Below are 17,922 nucleotides of genomic sequence, written 5' to 3' on the forward strand. Positions count from 1 at the left end.
TATCCGTATCCATATCCACATATCTCTATCCATATCCATATCCACGACGGATATCCATGGATATATCCATATCCGTGTATCCGTGCCGATCTCTATCCAACACAGTGCTAAATCTGTTTTTGTAGGGTGCGCCTTACCAGCGGAACGTGACCTACGCCGACTCCAGCAAGGCAACCGCCCTGAACATGTCGTGGTTCAGGGGCCTGCACCAGGTCAGAAAGGTCAGAACACTCATAGTAATGAGCCGCACACTCAGAGGCTGGCGCTCATCCTGGCGGAAGTGGTTCAGTAAATGGAGGTCTGAACCTGTCTGAATGTTAGAGTTTTGGCCAGCTCAGGGTAACAAATAAAACAAGGACTTGGGCGGCTTACTGCTGTCAAACAACAACGACGAGTTCTGTCCAGCACAGTGAACCTATTAACAAGGGGGTTCAAGGCCACAACGCCACTGAGTAATGGCATATATAATCTAGACCACTTGAAAGCTGGGATTTTTCTGAATTGAGCCAATGAATTTTATTGTATTTGAAAGGCACAAAAGGTCACGCCTGGTTGAGCAAGGCTGCGCCAGCGGAATAACACAAGAAACCCTAGGTTAGCCGGCTAGGAAGTCGGCGATCGGACATGCCGGCGGACAAGAACGTCATCTATCAGCGTCCTAAATGTAAATAACAACAGCTGATTTTGCATGCAGCAGTTCACGTAGAATTTGTTCAGTGTTGTAAAACGGAGTTTGATTGAAGACGGTGGGGAAGGTGAGCCGATTGGCAAAAGTGAAGACGACAATGATCAAGCACACCATAAAGAAGATCGGGCATTTTTCATCATGATGGTTATTGGTGAAATCTACAATAAATAGATAAACAATAAATTAGCAGGACGCTGGTACAATATATAACACGAGAATTTAAAACAAACGTAAAGGCCAAGTAGCTGGGCGGGTTAGTAGTCAGAGTTGAATTAAGACACAGAAAAGGGAGTTCTATCTTATCCGGCTCTATGGAAGTTCTGTACGCGCAGATATCTGCAAAAGAAGGGGGTCGCTCTGGATTCACGATGCTTAACTTTATGGGCAACATTATTTGGTTAACTACATGTAGACGCGGACGAACCCACTGTTCGGGCATCACGTGTCGGTGTCGGATCTGTTTCCGAATAAGTTAATTTACTTGTATTTAATGGCTAACCCTGGTATTCCGTGACAAGACACTGCCCGAAGTGAACGGAGGGCACGGGTCACGGGTTTGTTGTGCCGGCGGTATATTAACGAATCTTAGTCGGCTCGTGACTTGGCATACGGTATACCGCCCGACAACACGGTCCATGGACCTTAATTTGTATCCAAATATACCCTCGCTTGTATCCAGTGCGGTACTAATGTGTAGTGTGACGAAACCGATGCATCAAATTAAGCCGCGACTGCGGTCTTTTGTTGGAAGAATGAATACTTGAGACCAGTTCCGCCAAGATTGCGGCTAATAGTTGGCACATATCCATCACCTGCGGATCCCGAAATCTTAAGCGCCGGAAAGCTACGCAATCTGAAAAATCTGTGTCAGAAACTCCGAGTGACCATCTAGGCTTAGAGTTCGATTGCCAAGCCCTGACAGGAGCCTTAGCATGCATTAGTTGATCAACGTAAGCGAGTTGTAAGCGATACTTTTATTATTTTCAGAGAACTGCGTGTGTCGAACAATAATGCCATCACATATTTATCAGCTGTGCAACAAATACTGCTGTTAAAGGTCGCAGACTATTTAGAGCTCAATAAACATGCTTTGGATGAAGCTCTTTGATTGATGGCATCAGAGTGGAACAGGATGACAAGTATTCTTTAGCACTCACTGCAGGAACCGGTTAAGAATTCGGTTCGTAAACGAACACCAATGCAAAGAATAACTGCAAGATGTGTAAGTAAATGGCAAAGTTTCTGCACTATCTGTCAGCCGCTGTTATAACGGAGACTAAATTTAGCTGGACTCAATCCTCTCCTTCCTTATATACCGGAGAAATACCCTCGGAAAGTGCCTCTTCTGACTCTGTCAAGCTCTTTTGCGCGCAGCACCTTTGCTCTAGTTTTTGTCTGTAAAGATAATATTCAGATTCGGTACGTGCATTATCAATATTTTATCCACATTCCATGTTTAACAGTGTGTGTTGCCGTGTGGCAGAGAGCTAACAAATTTACGTTCTAGGCTCGACAACAGTTTCAGACGTGCTGAACATGTTGCAATTTTCGTCGTTACGCTGCTGGGCATGCTACCAGTTGCCGATAGCATGTCTTCCATATACACGTCATTGAATGGCGCGGCCTGCACCAACCCGCACGGATTTGATAACTGCATTTCTGGCCTCCATAAGGACTATGAAATCTGCATGAGTGGACCTGGTGATCTGGCACAGAAGGCAGGATGCCAGTCCACGCTTACTTGAGTTATCATAACTGTGGGACGTCGAACTGTCGTAACGAACTCAATGGCTGCGCTTATCAATATTACGCTTTTCAGGCTGCAGACCAATGTGGGGTCAAGAATATTGAAGGGTTTCCTGCACCGGCCGGGGCCCCAGGACGGTGCAGTTGTCCGATAGGTCAGGTTCTTGAGGACCAAAATTATTATTTTGGCAAGATGGATGACTGCTACAACCTTGCTGACAAACAAGCTAAAATTAACTGCCTTTGTTGCGCTTATTCTGGGTCTGTTTCGGCTTATTATGGACTCTGCCCAGGCTACGACGCAGGAGATGCTGACTTGATAGACGTCACAAGCGCTATCGTTTTTAATCTCGACATCAATTTCCAGGGTTGGCAATGTCCGGACGATTACCATCGATGTCAGACCGTGTATGGCATGGTCAAACCGCCAACTGGCAAGTACTTAAATATAAATTCACACCTACCCTCTGGAACCTTAAGTCCAACTATTGTCCCGACCGCAACGAAGGCCAAGTCTACAACAAAGCATACGACGTCAAAGTCTACGAAGGCTACAAGCACGCATAAGACTATCAAAAGCACCAAAGCTACAAGTACGCATCATTCCGCAAAGACAACAAAGGCTGGGACTACGACAAAGAAAATTACAAGTACGCATCATTCCGCAAAGACAACAAAGGCTGGGACTACTCATAGTATCGCAAAGACAATGAAAACTACAACTACGCGTCATTCTGCAAAGCCTACCAACGTTTGAACTACGCGTTCGACTTCATGCATATGTATTTCATAATGCCCTCGCAGCAAGCACCTAGATATGCATGTACCCGTGCGGTTCTAGAGGGATAATCAGTTTTGACAGTATTTTGCTAGTGAGAATATTGTACATAATCGACGTGAAATGCCTATGTAGCACCGCTTGTAATAGAACCCTGAGATAATTTGATCTATATCTATGTCCGGCTCTCATAGCCCGTGTCCGATGTAGTAAACGTGAACAAACAAAATCATAGGGATCGCACGGATAAAGATTTTTCGTTATCCGTATCCGTATCCGTATCCATGTAACATTTGAACCAATTCTGTCGATGTGGTGGGATTGTCCGAAGGTTGAGGAAACGATTGCTGCGGCTGCAGATTTTGGTCCGGAAGATAAAGCTTATGGAGAAGAGCTCTCATATCTTCGATGAGGCAATAGGCGTCTGCTTCATTCTCAAGCTCCTGCTTCAAGAGCTCGCACTTAAAACGAGGATCCAAAATCATTGCAATATAGTAAACATCGATTTTGTCAACGAATTCAAAGTACTTTTCGTACTTATTTAGTCCAGCTGAAACAGCTCTTGCGAGGCTAATGTCAGTATCTTTGAATAGTCCGTTGCGGTTCTTCGCATCTTGGAAGAACTCTTCTAGCTCATAGTACAAGGCTATCGACAGACTCGGCTGAGGCTTAGACTTCGAGACCAGCTGTGTAAACTCGTTAAATTTGGCGAGAGGGAAGAGGAGGAGGAGGAGGAAAAGAAGGAAGACAAGGAAGACAAGGAAGAGGATGAAAAGGATGAAAAGGATAACGACAAGAAGAAGAGCAGGAAGAAGTTTTTGACGAAGATCATGACAGCAATATGCATGCCGACAGTAACAGTAACAGTTACGATATGTCCTACTAAAGTATTGACAAAAATGCCATGCATGCCTACATAAACTATTACCGTAACGGTATTGGGCTAATATGCCGTTAATGTTAGAGTCCAGCAATATCCAGCTCCACTCCTTGCCATGTCCTTGTATGCAACTATGAACGTCGTCTGCTTGTTCAGGGTTTCAGGAACGTTGGAAAATGGGCTTCTACAATCTGTTGGTATTCTACGGAGTGCAACAACGTGCAAAAGCAAGTTGTATATTTCAATGAAAGAAAAGAGTGACTGAATGGCTGATGTTGGAAGGGTTTACGGTGCTGGGTTCTGTTCAAGGAAAGCTGACAACACATATGTGGCATAGGATTGTGAAAGTTGTGACTGTTTTGTGATTTTTGCGTCCCAGAGTATATTTAAGGGAATTCATACTACCCGCTAAGCCTTTTTGGAACTAGCGCTAAGTACAAAAACCACTGCCAAGTACAAATCCAGCGAGCTGTGTAAACAAACGCGTATTGTATGTAATACGCGTTCGAGGACTTGCTGCATCTCGAACATATACCATAATTGCATCGCTCCTTCCCGTCCTACACTACAGTACAAATCGATCACGTAGTCTCGGACCGTCTGTACTCTCTGGCCTGAAGGACCCATAAGTGGGAAAGTCAGTACCTCGGCTGCATCGCCATATTTATTCTTGAGCCATAGTTATAAGCCACTCCATTATACACTTAGTTTCGGGAACATCTAGATACTAGCATCAATCCATCCCTACCATTGCCCAATTTTTCAACATCTTCACTTTCCATCCTGCACATATCATATGATACTACAGTAAAACTTAACTAAGCTGTTTGACCTATTCCTTTTATACTCTAGTTCCAACTTTAAAAGATGCACGTCAATAACCCTTGCCTTGCATTTTGTTGGGACGCGCATTGTTAAATAAACTTGCAGCAGTCTCCTTATGTCTCCCCCTTCAATTACACTCTTTCAATATACTAGCCGTACATTTTAATCGGGGGTGGACGGTCAAGCATTTAAAAATTGCCAGAAATGTCGTGACAAGGTGAGTCTTTAAAGACTTCGAGATTTAGCGATGAGAAAATGTTCACAGTCGTCAATTGCAGCGGAGAACGAAAAATCAAACTGGCGTGCCGACGCGGGCAGGCTTTGACCTTGACGAATGTTACGAGGCACATGAAGAATTTGTTGAAGCAGTCTCCTCATTCTTGAAGCTCCAGGACAGCCATGAATAGGTTGCTTCTCTTCAACCTCTGAGGATAAGAGCGACCCTTTTCGCAACATTTCTGATCGACAATGGCTTCTCGATTGTGTCCTGCGCGCAAACTACGGACCGCGATTTGCAGAAAAGATCTATTTTCATTTGCAACATGCACATGAAAGACGTGATGGAGCGAACTACAGGTTTAGTTGTCCTGCTTCCGTCAAACATAGACCTGCAGTCCGCGATCCCTCGACCATACAGCGGTACACAGGTAAAAGGTCTTAATTATCTTCCCCCGGACTTTTGGTCATAACAGATGGTTAATGTCTTTTAGTGCAAAAGGAGTACTTCGAGTGCCAGGGCGAACTTCAGATAAGCTTTTCACGGGCCAATGCGTCCGCAACATTAATCTACGAACACATGGGTCATATCGAATCGAGGAAGTTTCGACATGATAGGTGAGGTTCGAAATTACATTGCCTCGCATAAGTACGTTGCCTCACGCCAAATTTATCAGAATCTGATCCAAATGACCAACGGATTGGATTTTGAGAAGGATGAAGCGCACGTAGTGACGAGGCAGTAGGTCTACAATTCTGGCTTTCCCTGACAAAAGGCGACTGGCAGAGGAACGCTGATGATTTTAAATCCGCTCAGCTCCTAGTGGGAGAACAAGATAGGTATGAACTAGTCCACGGAGTGCCCGGCATCTCATTGGCTTTTCTTACGCCTTGTTTCACGGATAGTCTCAAAAAACCGTGTACCGCAGATCAGGCCAATGTTCTTCGTACCGTAATTAAGCGGCATCTCCTCAGGCACCCTATTTTGCCCCAAGTTGTCGTTGACAGCGAGAGCGTTCCGGAGAGCCTTCGGTATCAAACTTACGAAGAGATTCATGCATCGTCAATTAAAGAGATGCTTGAATACTGTAGGTTAATTGATCAGCCGAAGATGGTGCAATTGGTATCGACCCAGCGTGGGCAATGTAGGGTCGCGATGGGAGATCGCCTCTTTGTCCGGCAGGCCGGGGTCGAGCACAATACCAGTTTCGCGCACTGCAATGCGCCTGGAAAATCACTGGAGAATTTTGAAGAGGGACTATACATCACATTCGTGAGCCCAAGGCTTGACTCGCTCTGCTACGTCATTTGTACAGGTTTAGTTAAGTCAAGACTCCATATGTATTTGCAGTCGATGCCGGACGCAAAAAGCCTAGTCTGTATGAGAATTTCGTCCATTTATGGCGAAAATGTGTGGACCTCATTGATGATAGCGTGATAGGCCAGCGCGATCTTGTCTATCACGCGGATAAAGTTCAGGGAGTATGTCGTTGTCCCTCCTTCATTTTCAATTGTAGGTACATATGCAAACATCTGGTATCGTTTTACTCGTCCCCGGATCCTGATCGCAAGGGTAACTATATCGTGCGGCCACCACCAGCGTTCAGTAGTGAACTATTCCAGGAGCGTTTGTCGCTCACCCTGCTTTGCAAGCCAAGATTATGAGATACGACAACGACAAGTGTATGACCGTGATATTAGATTTGTTAAGTCTGAACGCTAACAGAGTAATTTCAGGCAATTCTTTCACGCGGTGCAGCAAGAGGAAACTGTCGCTAAGTATGGCGAAATATGGGCGAAGGTCCTGTGGTTAGGTTGCATGGCTGTCAAGCAGCCACAGCCGAGTATGGGCATGATCCTCACGAACGAACAAACAGAGAGTGCAACGCCGCTCTTGCATATGATCGCGAACACTGCTCATATGGGTGCAGAACGGTCGTCACTTGGAGGCTTGATTTTGCTCGCTTTCGTTGCTTTTTGATTTGTTTGCGTCATTAACGGTATTTTTTGTGTGCGCCGACTCTTTTTGTTATTGGTTTGTATTGTAAACGGTATACCGGCCCTGGCCTTTTTGTGTGCGTCAACTCTTGTTATTGGTTTGTCTTGTTTTAGTCATAGCGAGAAACTGTGGAAATACAGCAGCAGCTTCATGTCGTCATGTAGTCAGCTAAACGGATATACAAAGTTTTCTACCAGCCTGATAGACCAAAAAAGCTATTCTTGCGATTTTAGCAGGTACGACGAGGAATCATTCTAAAAATCGTAAGTGAATGGGTTTTGTGTCAAGTGGGTTGGGAAAAAAGTCGCGACATTTGGGGAGGAATAGTTGGACGTCCATATTTACGAGGTGCTTCAATAATTTACAATTTCAAGAGCCAAGTTAGCCCCTTACAGCCTTCCAGGTCAATGCGATGTAAGGAGTAAATTTTGATAACGAGGCGTGCACACTTTTCCTCGGTGAGCTAGTCAGAGGTTGCTTTTCTAGGCACATATATAGAGATGTAATATCCTCGAGACTTGGCCCAACATCAGTCCAGAGCATCCGCCCTATCAGATTCGCCGACCCATTTACTCTTAACTATTGAATTCAACAAATTGAAATGAAAACCAGAGGAAATCGCCAAGATTACCTAGCACTGAATGACGGCTACGACAATGAAACTCAAACAGATAGTCGTTGTTCTAGCCCAATTCTAGATGCCACAGACCCTGGTTCATCATCGTTGCACTATTCCGCTGGTCAGCCAGAGTTATATGCAGAAGCTGACCCAATTCTTCAGCTTTCCGACTCTGAAATTCTCCCTTCCGAATCGGTATCACAACCGCAAAGTCTCAACTCAACTATTGCGGGCTCATCACTTAAATCAGAAGGGCAGAAAAGAATCATGGTTTTGGCAATATTTTACCTGTAAGGAAACTCGCGACGAGTGGTTTGACAACCGCATCAAAAAGAGGAAATTTGCGGATAGAATCATCCGATGTGCAGTAATAGACGGCCGTACTGGCAAGGAATGTAATTGGAGTACGACCGACTCCAAGAGGCAATCCTCTTCCACCAACATTACGCGCCACCTAAAAGAAGTTCATTCGATACTGCCTCCGGGCGCCAAACAAGTCGTCCTTACATCAAAAGCTACTATTATTACTCGCTTTCTCCAAAAAGGCAAGGAGCATACAAATCTGACCCACCAACAGATTCTAGAGAAGAACATTACTCGCTGGGTGGTTACATCTTATTAACCTTTTACAGTCATCGAGTCAGCGGAGTTCCAGCAAATATTCAAGGACATACCGGGAATTTCACTGCCTTTCACCTTACAATGCGGCGGAGAATTATGGATGACTTTGAACTATACAGAGCGCAATTGAAAGAGGAGCTAGCTTCAGCATGCAAAACAATCGCATTATCTCTTGATGTCTGGACTAGCAAAAATAACCTCCCAATATTGGGCGTGATTGGCCATTGGCTAACGGAGGATTTCGAATACCGAGAAAAAGTCCTAGAATTTAAGGAGCTTGAAGGACCACATAGCGGAGAGAATCTCGCCGATACGGTCGACGAGCTGCTTATAGAGTTAGACCTTGAACACAAACTGATCTCGATTACCGGAGATAACGCGACAAATAACGAGCGGATGGCATCTGTGCTATTTGACAAACTGCAAGAGAAGTTTCACGAACCACTCTTCCGCGGTATAGACAGCTACGTCCGTTGTCTTGCCCATATATTGCATCTCGTTGTGAAGGATGTTCTTCGTGCTTTGAAGGCCGGCACTGCGAACGAAGCGTATACGGTATGCGATAACATTGAGAGCGGAGATAATGAGTGTTACGAAGTCCAAGAAGCGCTTGCCAAGCTTCGAATATTGGCCGTCTGGATCTCCCTAAGCCCTCAACGAAGAAAGCAGTGGAAGAACATATGCACGAGACAGGCACAAGATGGAACTCTACCTTTCGAATGCTGGATGATTGTCTCAATGCGCAGCTCCAAGTTGATGAATTCCTGCGCTACATTAGCTTTCCTAGGTTCTCAATCGCAGATTGGAACTGGCCACGCCAGGTTCATACCGTCCTTTCCAAATTCAATAATTTTACCTTGGTCGTGTCCGAGAGGCAGCCACAGATAAGTAACGTAGTGTTCATATATTATGAACTACAAGATATACTGGAGCAGGCGGCGGAAGGGAAGGAAGAGTTCAGCGATATCGATGCAAGAACACGCGCTTTAAAGGAAGGTATGAATAAATTCCAAAAGTACTATACTTTTATGGATGCCTCCGACACATACTACACCGCTTTGATTCTTGATCCACGGGTAAAGGGAGATTTGCTGACGAATGAACTCGAAGACGAGGACGCCGCTAAGGAGGTCCTGCGAGCCCTTCGACTCAATCTCAATCACAACTATCCGGCGGACAGTCGAACACTCTCATTTTTTCCCTCTGCAGACTAGCCAAGAGAGCACGAAAAGGTCCAGCGTGTCCAGGATGTTTCGGAAGTTGAAGCCATTGGCTCTACAATTCGAGTCGGACGTGGACCGCTATTTCGAAAGTCCCCGAATAGGTGCTAGCGCAGATTCCATGGATGATCCGAATTGGTTGTTTGACTGGTGGCGGGTCAACAGGCGCGATTTCCCGCAAATAACTGCTGCTGCTCGAGACTTCTTGGCAATTCCTGCCTCTGAAGTCTCAGTAGAGAGGCTATTTAATGCAGGGAGAGACCTACTAGGTGTGAGACTACACTCAATGCAGGGAGAGACGATGCGGATGTTGATACTGCTGCAGGGCGTATATAGACAGGGAAGATAGTGTCGTTTTTGCCAACAGTACACGGTGTGTTGCAAACCTTTCCTCGTCCTTTCTTTGGTTTTGCCTTTCTATAAGTATGCATATATAGAGTAATTTTTTTTTGTTTTTTAAATTTTTTTGAAGACAGGAAACGAGCAGAAATACAGTGAAATATACAACTGCACGACGATCACTACTTAGGGGCTGGCTAGATTCGTGACGCTGCTGACCTTAATAGTTCTTTCAAGGCTAGACCAAAAAATAGTCAAGGGTGGTGACAATAGGGACTGAAATAAATTACGGGGAATCATGGGGCTTAAACCAACTATTCCTCTTTATTAACACTGCTTATGAGTTTCAGAGGTTCTCGAATAAAAATGCGAATATTCGGAACAGCCCTGCAGGAACCTCCCGCGCCACGGAGAGTTCGGACGGACTTTCTTCGCCTCTTCAGGGTTGCTTAGCTGGCATGGTCTCCTTACGAACTTAGGCGGGTGTTGAAATGACAGCTATGACTTAAGAATAGCTAGCTGAAGTGTGTCTTGAATAAAGTTTATGCTAAGGTATATGAAGTAATTAAAAGAGGAGGACACGTCATGAGAGTTGATGATGACAGGTTATAATAGTCATCATAAGAGTGCGAAGTGTGGAAGTGGTCCTATGGGCTCAGTCACTAAAGCTTAATATAGCTGTTCCACCCTCCTCACGGAGCAGTCCGGATGGTATCGGTAATGCGCCAGATAGGCATTGCTCCGACGACTTTTCAGGTGTAATAGTCTAGAGAGACGTGTGATGAATATTCTTGTTCCTTGTGCTTGTTCCTAAAAATAGGACAGCATGTGATAGTTACAGCTGCCCTTCGTATGGATGCCTGTGCCTGAGCATGCATCACCACCTCTGCCTTCTGCCTCCGCTGATGTGTTGACTGATTGCACGCAGGTTATGCCAAAGACAGAGATGGTGATTGTAGCCATCATTGTTTCTTCCGAATGCGAGACTTGCTGCAATATAGTTGATTAGGATTTCTAAAGTATGTCAGTGCGAATGGGCAACGGATTCATACCTGCGAAGTCCTTGTCAGTGTGGACCCATTTCGGTGTCAACCCCGCATTTCGCAACTCCATGAGCCACGTCGTCAACCGTGATCCCCTTTTGCCGTTTTCTTGAATACCTCGAGTGTCAAGAAGAAGGTACGACAAAGGGAGCGACACTAGGTCGTATTCAGTAACGACAGCGTAGAGTTCAAATCCGTGCTTGGTAGTCCCGAACGTATGGCGTCGCTCCGCAGCAGCATTGCAACTCTTCTCTGTAAACCGCCATCCGTAGTTACTGCACACGCACCAATTGAGACATCATTGTCTATACCAAAGGTCGAGGAAAGATTAGCCTTAATTTTCAGACGCTGCGCCGTAAGATGGAACTTGTGGTCATCACGTTGGGCTTCAAAATGTAGAGACGGCTTCGACAAATTCTTCGTGAGTATCGTAGCACGCGTCAAGGTCAAATCCTGCGCGCTGCGACAAGGTTTTTCCAGCACGCTGCGATTGATGATTAATCTTTGCTAGCTCCTGAAGAGTATCACAACGAATCTGGCGACGACAGGACGGGCATTTTCGGCAGTATTGGGAGTCCTTAAAGATTACTTCAACCTCCATAATGCAAACGAACGGATTAAATTAGAATGCTAATGGCTATTAAATTAGAAGTGCGAAACTGAAGGAGGAAACGGCTGTTACTGAATATAGTGGAGAGAGTGCGGAAACAAACAACACATCTGAGGCTAATTCCCGCAAATAAACAGACATAAACAACAAAGGACAAGGGCTACAGCTTCCAGGCAAATAAACAAATAACAGGGCAAGGGTTACAGACAAACCGTCTGATTAAGGTTAGCGCTAGAGTCTAAAAGGAATAGTCCATCAGGGGAGTGCAGTTTCTGTCGTCCGGTCCTATGTCGAAGTACCGTCCATAAATTAAGCAAGGGTTAGGGAAAAAGTCGGAACGTCTGGGGACAAATAGTCACCTGTTAGCAAAATAGGACAACTAACCGACAAATAATCCTAACCGAAAAGTCTTTGTCGTGCGAGACCGTGTACCTCTTAACCCTGTGACGATTAGCAGAAATAGCAAAGTTAGAGTATAACAACGAGTACTTATCGCAATTGCATGCCCCAGTAACAACCCCATGGGACTAAGACAGCGCCATGCAGTAGGCAGATTGATTCGATCGGCCGGTCTGTATATTTCTCGTGCAGCCCGCCAAAATTACATCAGAGGTGTCCATCGCAACCAGCAACAAGGTATGCATAAGTTAGTAACGACGAAAATTCATTCGAATCAGCACATACATCCTTGATCCACAATACAACACTCACCGCTAAGTTCGGAATAGGAATGCAAGGCTACCTCTGGTATGATGTAGTCAACGCTTGAGAAGGGTTCATGTAAGGTTGATCAATAACCCAGTGGCCGTCGGGAACTGAGGGGAAAGCGAGGTTTAGAGAATTCTCATTAACCCAGCGTTCACGTTCCAGCTCTAGCGTAGGGTTACCCGATAGGGCTTGCAAAGTACCCCAGCGCGTCTCTCACGCGTTTGCAAACACTGTCGAACGGCTATGTCCAAATCCTGACTCCTCCTCAAATCATTTTCTTAAATTCACTTGTCTATTCACAATGCGACTCCCGTCTATCACTCGCCATCATCGTAAGGACTCCATTTTTGGGTATTTAATAATTGCCTCCTGCGCTTACCATTACTTGAATTGAAGACAAAAAGAGATACACGACGGCCCGACCAAGAACTGGCAACATCTCATTTGAATTGACGGTAGCGACTCTGATTGCCACCCTGCCGCCAGAACTACTTTCACGAGAATGTATTCGATCGAGCAAGCTCATGACACGGTATGATTAGTCTGGCCCATACTGCTCAGACAATATTTCTTCTCTCGGTACTGTTACTGCTGTTCTGTTGCTCCTATGTGGAGCATTCATGAGTTAGTCCCTATTGATCGCTCAGTTGAGCCATATAAGCTTGCGAGTTCTTTAGACATTCCCCATTTTATTGCTCATTTAATAATAATATACGTATTCTACAGATTAGTAATTTAAATTCGTATCTACTTGACCTAGACGGACTCCCACGTAGTTTTCGTGCTATAAAATTACATGTGCCACATCGCTGCCGAAGCGGATTGTTACCCATCATTGTGAATTGAGGGACGCAGTACTTGCGGTGGGGGATCCAGTGCGGCAGGATAATAAACTCAGTACTCTCGTCATGCAGTTCCTCACTTCGATATACTTAGTACTCGAACAAAAATCCCGAGTACGTCATATCGTACAAAACAAGTGACTTTAAGTCCGTCAAAGTATATAACGTAGTGCTCGATTTGTCTCGAAGACTGCCGAAGTCGGGTGCGAAAACGAAATCTACCTTGCACTGCAGGCTGCGCCTACAGACTAAAAAAGAGAAGATAGAAAAATACAAAAAAATAAGAAACAAGAACAAGAACAAACCACCTTATCGCAGAATGTCTGAGAATTTACATTTTTTTGTTATTTATTCCGAATTTAAATCTGAAACCTAAAATCATAATGATCCCGTACATCCACGAGTCGCGCAAAATATCGGGTGCATTTCACTGATCATTAAACATTATCCGGACACGAATCTTCCAAACCAGATCTTCGATATTCCACAGAATCGATCCAGAAAGGCAATGCATATATAACTGGCTCCCCCACTGGAGCTAGCGTGGGCGCAACACATGAACTAATGATGTTAATGACGAACCTTCCAATGTCATGGTGCGACTCTTACATTTGTACTTTCCTTAGCCCCACAAAATTCAGCTCGGCAAACATCCCAGCAGTGAAGTGAGTTACAGTTCCTCCCGTACCTGGGAAGGGAACGAACTGCCTGACCATTTGTGCAACGTGGTTTCCGCACTTATCGTAACCGTCCAGGGTAACCTCAAATTCAAATGCATTGGGCACAGTGTCGATAGTGCCCATTCCTAACCTCATGGAAGTGAGATCAAAATCAAAATCGCCATTAGATTTCAGGCTTTGTTGCTCGTCTATCAACACACTGTCTGTGGGTCTTCCGAACGAGAAAATTCCTGGTAGCGCAGACGGTCCGTTCGTGCCGGTCGCGCCGTAAAGAATGTTTCGTGAACCCCCTGCTACCAGTGCTTCAGACGAGTTGGCTGGGAAGAGAGAAGCGGCTACTACATTCCACGGAGAAGGCTCTTCGTACGGAGATTCTGGATAGTGAAGGCGGAAGTCGTCGTAACTGCAACATATTGATCAGCATAATGGGATCAAATGTTCGTGACTAAAAGGACACTCACGTTACTGGGGCAGAGATGTTACCCTTACCGCAAGATGTCTTTATGTCGTCAAACTTTTAATATGTCCAAGTTAGAAGGTTTCTGTCATAGGACAAATCGGGACTTACCGTCAAGGTACGTATGCCGTCAATGCAACTTTCCGATAGCCCCGGATAATGAGGTCTTACAAACTCTATGCCATCAATTATGATGCCTGCAGGACTACTAGAGTCGCTGAAGAAAGCTTGAAAGCTAATTGCATGAATATCGGCAAAGTTGTCGCCTCCAGCCGCAGTTGCAGTTATGTTATACATTTCTACAGCTGCAGGAATAGAAAGTGTAACGGAAGGACCACCATTAAGCAACAGTTGTAGCGAGGCCGATTGGGTAGGCGCAATTGTGGGGTCGGAAAGATTGAATATGGTCACATAAAACTCGGATATGTTGAACGAGGCCGTCTGCTCAGTCGAAAAAGACATCAGCCCGAATCCATCGCCTTGACTGGACCCGCTCCCGTAAAGCGCGTTGGGACCAGAAGACCGCTTTGAACCATATTCATTGTTTCCAGGAGAGCATACGACGGTTAAATTTGGAGAAAAGTTAAATCCTTCATAATGCGCCTTCATAGGGACGCTACCAGATGGGCCCGTTTTGATGTTATCAAACTAGATGCATGTCAAACATATGCATAATTGCCGATATCACCCTTCTCAACTGCTAAAACATACCGTAAGAACTTGCGTAGTGGGAGTTGGAGGCGGAGGCGCGCAGGCAACGCAGCTCGTCACAGCTGTTGTCGGACAGCCTGTCGACAAGGGAGTTGGTGTATACGAGTGATGCCGCCTTGGTGGGGTCTGGGGCACGACCATTTCAATGTCATCAAAAGCAACACTAGTCAAGTTGGTCAGCCTACAAATTATCAAAGCTGGAGTGCGCCGAAAAGTTACCTTGCTGTGCCACTTGTTGTCCCGTTGATGTACAAATTAGAAGTAAAGAGGAGTGTTTGGACGTAGGTCAACCCTGCTTTCTCAAGATCATCTATTAATAGGATAGAGCTTCCACGAGGGACCTGGAATTGATAGGTTGAATATGCATATGAGAACCCGCCATGGGCGTATGGAGGTATAAATTGCAGCAATACAGATACATCGGCTTGCTCGAGGTTGGTAACTCGCTTTAAAAAGTATCAGTTGAAGGAATTTGGCCGAGGGAGTTCTGACTGTTTCCATATGGCACTCACCATAGACGATAGGTTCATATATCGATAATTTGAAAATGTGTCACTATCCGGAGTACCGAAGACCATGGCACCGTTGCCAGTGGAGAGCAATGCAACATTACCCGACGAGCAAGCCTTTGCATCTGAGGAGTTTGGCGAGAACGATGAGCAATTGAGAAGCTGAAATTCTCTCAGATAAAGATAATCTGAATAATAAAAATTTGTGGGTAGGGGCGCAATAGACGTTACGGTTGTGATATGATCAAACTAATGGTGTTATCAGTCGGACGCGATTATCTAAAGAGCAAAAAATAGTAGCCATATACGCACATTAAGCACGGAGGTTGAGGGAGTCGGAGTTACTCTTCGGTCAGGACAATGGTCGACCACTGCAGCGCTGGCTCGTATGCCAAGAATGGAGAGGCCCGAGAAAAAAACAACGAGAATCATACGAAAGTGTGCTAACGCCATCGGAAGAGATAATTCGTGGGGCGTCGGATCATGGCTGGGGCCACTTGGTCTTCTTATATGCTTGATGGATTCTACTAAGCATCCTTGCGGCAAGGCACAGAAAGCGCCGGAAAGCAGAACCAATCGCATGCATGCCGAGGTCAAATGCTCTGATGTGATGACTGTGCTGTCATCAGTATCCATGGCCTATTTTCCAGAAGATCGGAGTATATCCGAACCAACATGCGTCTACTATTCTATTTCTAATTCCGCCGAACTCCAGCCGAACGGTAAGCGGCTGACCAGTGGCCCTTGAAGTTGCGATTGGCGCCATTTACGTCCGCCCACATTATTAATTGTAGATCCATGTTATGTAAAGGAATCACGCCATCCACGAGTCGAGGTTCGTTTAATGGTATAGAATGGGAAACTCGATATTCTGTTGTCGGAACTGCTAAGAGTTGCAGCGAGTTGAACAGCCAACTGCCCCCTGCGGCTCGTTTAGGGCCGAACCATAAAACGCACTATTTCGTCATTGCCCCTGTTGCGGAAACATTTTAGCCTGGGACCTTCGATCTGGTACCTCCAGTGGATCTTGTCTCGCGGAACCCCACGACGATCGATTCTATCTCACAGATTGCCAGGAATGCCATAAGTGACTAAAGTTAAACAGAAGCAGCTAATTCCCATCGAAATAGACATTGTGACTACAAGGACCGCCGACAAGTGGAGGTTTTTATCCTTCATAATATTGAAAAAATTTAGCTGCTATATAATGTTAAAAGTGTAGAATCAAAGCAAGATTCGTATTTTGCCTGTAGCTAAATCTTGAGTAAAGATCAGCATGAGCTGGTAGATATGGCATTACGTGTCAATACGTGTGAATATAATCATTCGGATTTTGTCCTCATAAACCCCTCATGGCCAAAACCACTGCGCAGCAGGCCTGGTCTCTGGCCAGTCAGCCTCAGCCTGAGTACAGAAGCGCTAAACCCAGATAGACGTAGTCTGCATTTTACTCGTCACTCAAGCATGGTGGAGCCGCCTATACTAAACCCCTGCCCCAACTTATCGTGGCGTTCCCCTCCATCTCCCACCTTAACTATGGCGCAGCGCTCCCATGCATCAAATGGCAGGGTAAAGCAGGGTAAGGCGACGCTTAACTAAAGAGAGCAGCCTCGCACGGCCCGCTGCAGGGCCGATGCAGCCAGCACCTTGCGGATCTGTACTCAGGCCCTAGGGCTGCTCCGAATATTCGCATATTTATCGTAACCCCTGAAAGCCAGAAACTCACAAGCAGTGCTCATAGTTTATTACGGTTCCAACACAAGAAGAAGCAAAGGCATTAAGGCACAGAACGACAAGTGAAGGCGCAGTCATAAACCCCAAAACGAAAGACGCAAACCACAAAACGCGCGACTGACGCGCTATTCGGGCCTGCAGCAGCATCAACATCCGCATCATCTCTCTCTGCAGTGAGTGTCTTCTCACTCCCAGCAGGTCTCTTCCTGCGTTAAAGAGTCGAGCAGCAGCTGCCATCTGAGCGAAATCGCGTTTGTTGACCCTCCACCATTGGAATAAACCCATTCGGATCATCCATGGCTCTGTGTCAACGCCTATTCTAGGTCTATGCTTCAACGCGATAAGAATGTCACGATCAAGTTTATCACATGTGCAATGCATCTAATATAGCTTGATTGGCCCTCAAACTGTATATTAGGACGCTCATAACCCAAAAGGTGCTCTGTAGTATCTTGACGAGCCAAAAGAATGGCATTCAACTCGGAGATCAAAACTTCGCTATTAGAAGCATTATCTCCCGTGATCGTGAGAAGATTTGGACCGAGATTCAGCTATTATCGTGAGTACCTTCGAGCTCTTTGAATTCGAGTATATGTTCTTTATAGGCAAATTCAGATGTCAGCCAATGGCCCACGATACCTAGGATCGAGATACCTTGCTGGTCCATACGTCAAGCGATAAGCCTATTGTAGTATAA

The 17,922-nt window shown here is 45.5% G+C and overlaps 7 protein-coding genes across 7 annotated transcripts; 4 read left to right on the forward strand and 3 right to left on the reverse strand.

Moving 5' to 3' along the window:
- The first annotated feature begins 2,089 nt into the window (after positions 1-2,089).
- V1508DRAFT_26937 (uncharacterized protein) lies at positions 2,090-3,332 on the forward strand. Its single transcript, XM_066936473.1, has 2 exons — positions 2,090-2,107; positions 2,196-3,332. Exon 2 carries the CDS (start codon positions 2,412-2,414, stop codon positions 3,189-3,191), a length of 780 nt encoding a protein of 259 aa, XP_066792686.1. The 5' UTR covers positions 2,090-2,107; positions 2,196-2,411; the 3' UTR covers positions 3,192-3,332.
- A 3,351-nt stretch (positions 3,333-6,683) lies between these two features.
- V1508DRAFT_26945 (uncharacterized protein) lies at positions 6,684-7,248 on the forward strand. The gene is made up of 2 exons (XM_066936474.1): positions 6,684-6,814; positions 6,871-7,248. The coding sequence occupies exons 1-2, from the start codon at positions 6,795-6,797 to the stop codon at positions 7,112-7,114; spliced, it is 264 nt and encodes an 87-aa protein (XP_066792687.1). The 5' UTR covers positions 6,684-6,794; the 3' UTR covers positions 7,115-7,248.
- A 485-nt stretch (positions 7,249-7,733) lies between these two features.
- V1508DRAFT_361396 (uncharacterized protein) lies at positions 7,734-8,373 on the forward strand (the record flags this gene model as incomplete). Its single annotated transcript, XM_066937181.1, has 2 exons — positions 7,734-8,021; positions 8,047-8,373. The coding sequence occupies 2 exons, from the start codon at positions 7,734-7,736 to the stop codon at positions 8,371-8,373; spliced, it is 615 nt and encodes a 204-aa protein (XP_066792688.1).
- A 994-nt stretch (positions 8,374-9,367) lies between these two features.
- Positions 9,368-9,870, forward strand: V1508DRAFT_426994 (uncharacterized protein; the record flags this gene model as incomplete). The annotated part of the gene is made up of 1 exon (XM_066941633.1): positions 9,368-9,870. The coding sequence occupies one exon, from the start codon at positions 9,371-9,373 to the stop codon at positions 9,584-9,586; it is 216 nt and encodes a 71-aa protein (XP_066792689.1). The 3' UTR covers positions 9,587-9,870.
- A 959-nt stretch (positions 9,871-10,829) lies between these two features.
- On the reverse strand, positions 10,830-11,191 carry V1508DRAFT_329294 (uncharacterized protein; the record flags this gene model as incomplete). Its single annotated transcript, XM_066936633.1, has 2 exons — positions 10,830-10,945; positions 10,984-11,191. Coding segments are annotated over 2 exons (324 nt in total), but the record flags the coding sequence as incomplete, so codon positions are not given.
- Positions 11,192-13,571: 2,380 nt separating this feature from the next.
- V1508DRAFT_361392 (uncharacterized protein) lies at positions 13,572-14,880 on the reverse strand (the record flags this gene model as incomplete). The annotated part of the gene is made up of 4 exons (XM_066937180.1): positions 13,572-13,695; positions 13,744-14,217; positions 14,276-14,328; positions 14,383-14,880. 4 exons carry the CDS (start codon positions 14,878-14,880, stop codon positions 13,572-13,574), a joined length of 1,149 nt encoding a protein of 382 aa, XP_066792691.1.
- A 415-nt stretch (positions 14,881-15,295) lies between these two features.
- V1508DRAFT_406848 (uncharacterized protein) lies at positions 15,296-15,944 on the reverse strand (the record flags this gene model as incomplete). The annotated part of the gene is made up of 3 exons (XM_066938805.1): positions 15,296-15,406; positions 15,495-15,740; positions 15,804-15,944. 3 exons carry the CDS (start codon positions 15,942-15,944, stop codon positions 15,296-15,298), a joined length of 498 nt encoding a protein of 165 aa, XP_066792692.1.
- Positions 15,945-17,922: the final 1,978 nt, after the last annotated feature.

Source organism: Lipomyces doorenjongii (genome assembly GCF_038497915.1).
Source record: "Lipomyces doorenjongii strain NRRL Y-27504 unplaced genomic scaffold V1508scaffold_109, whole genome shotgun sequence".
Classification (NCBI taxonomy): domain Eukaryota; kingdom Fungi; phylum Ascomycota; class Lipomycetes; order Lipomycetales; family Lipomycetaceae; genus Lipomyces; species Lipomyces doorenjongii.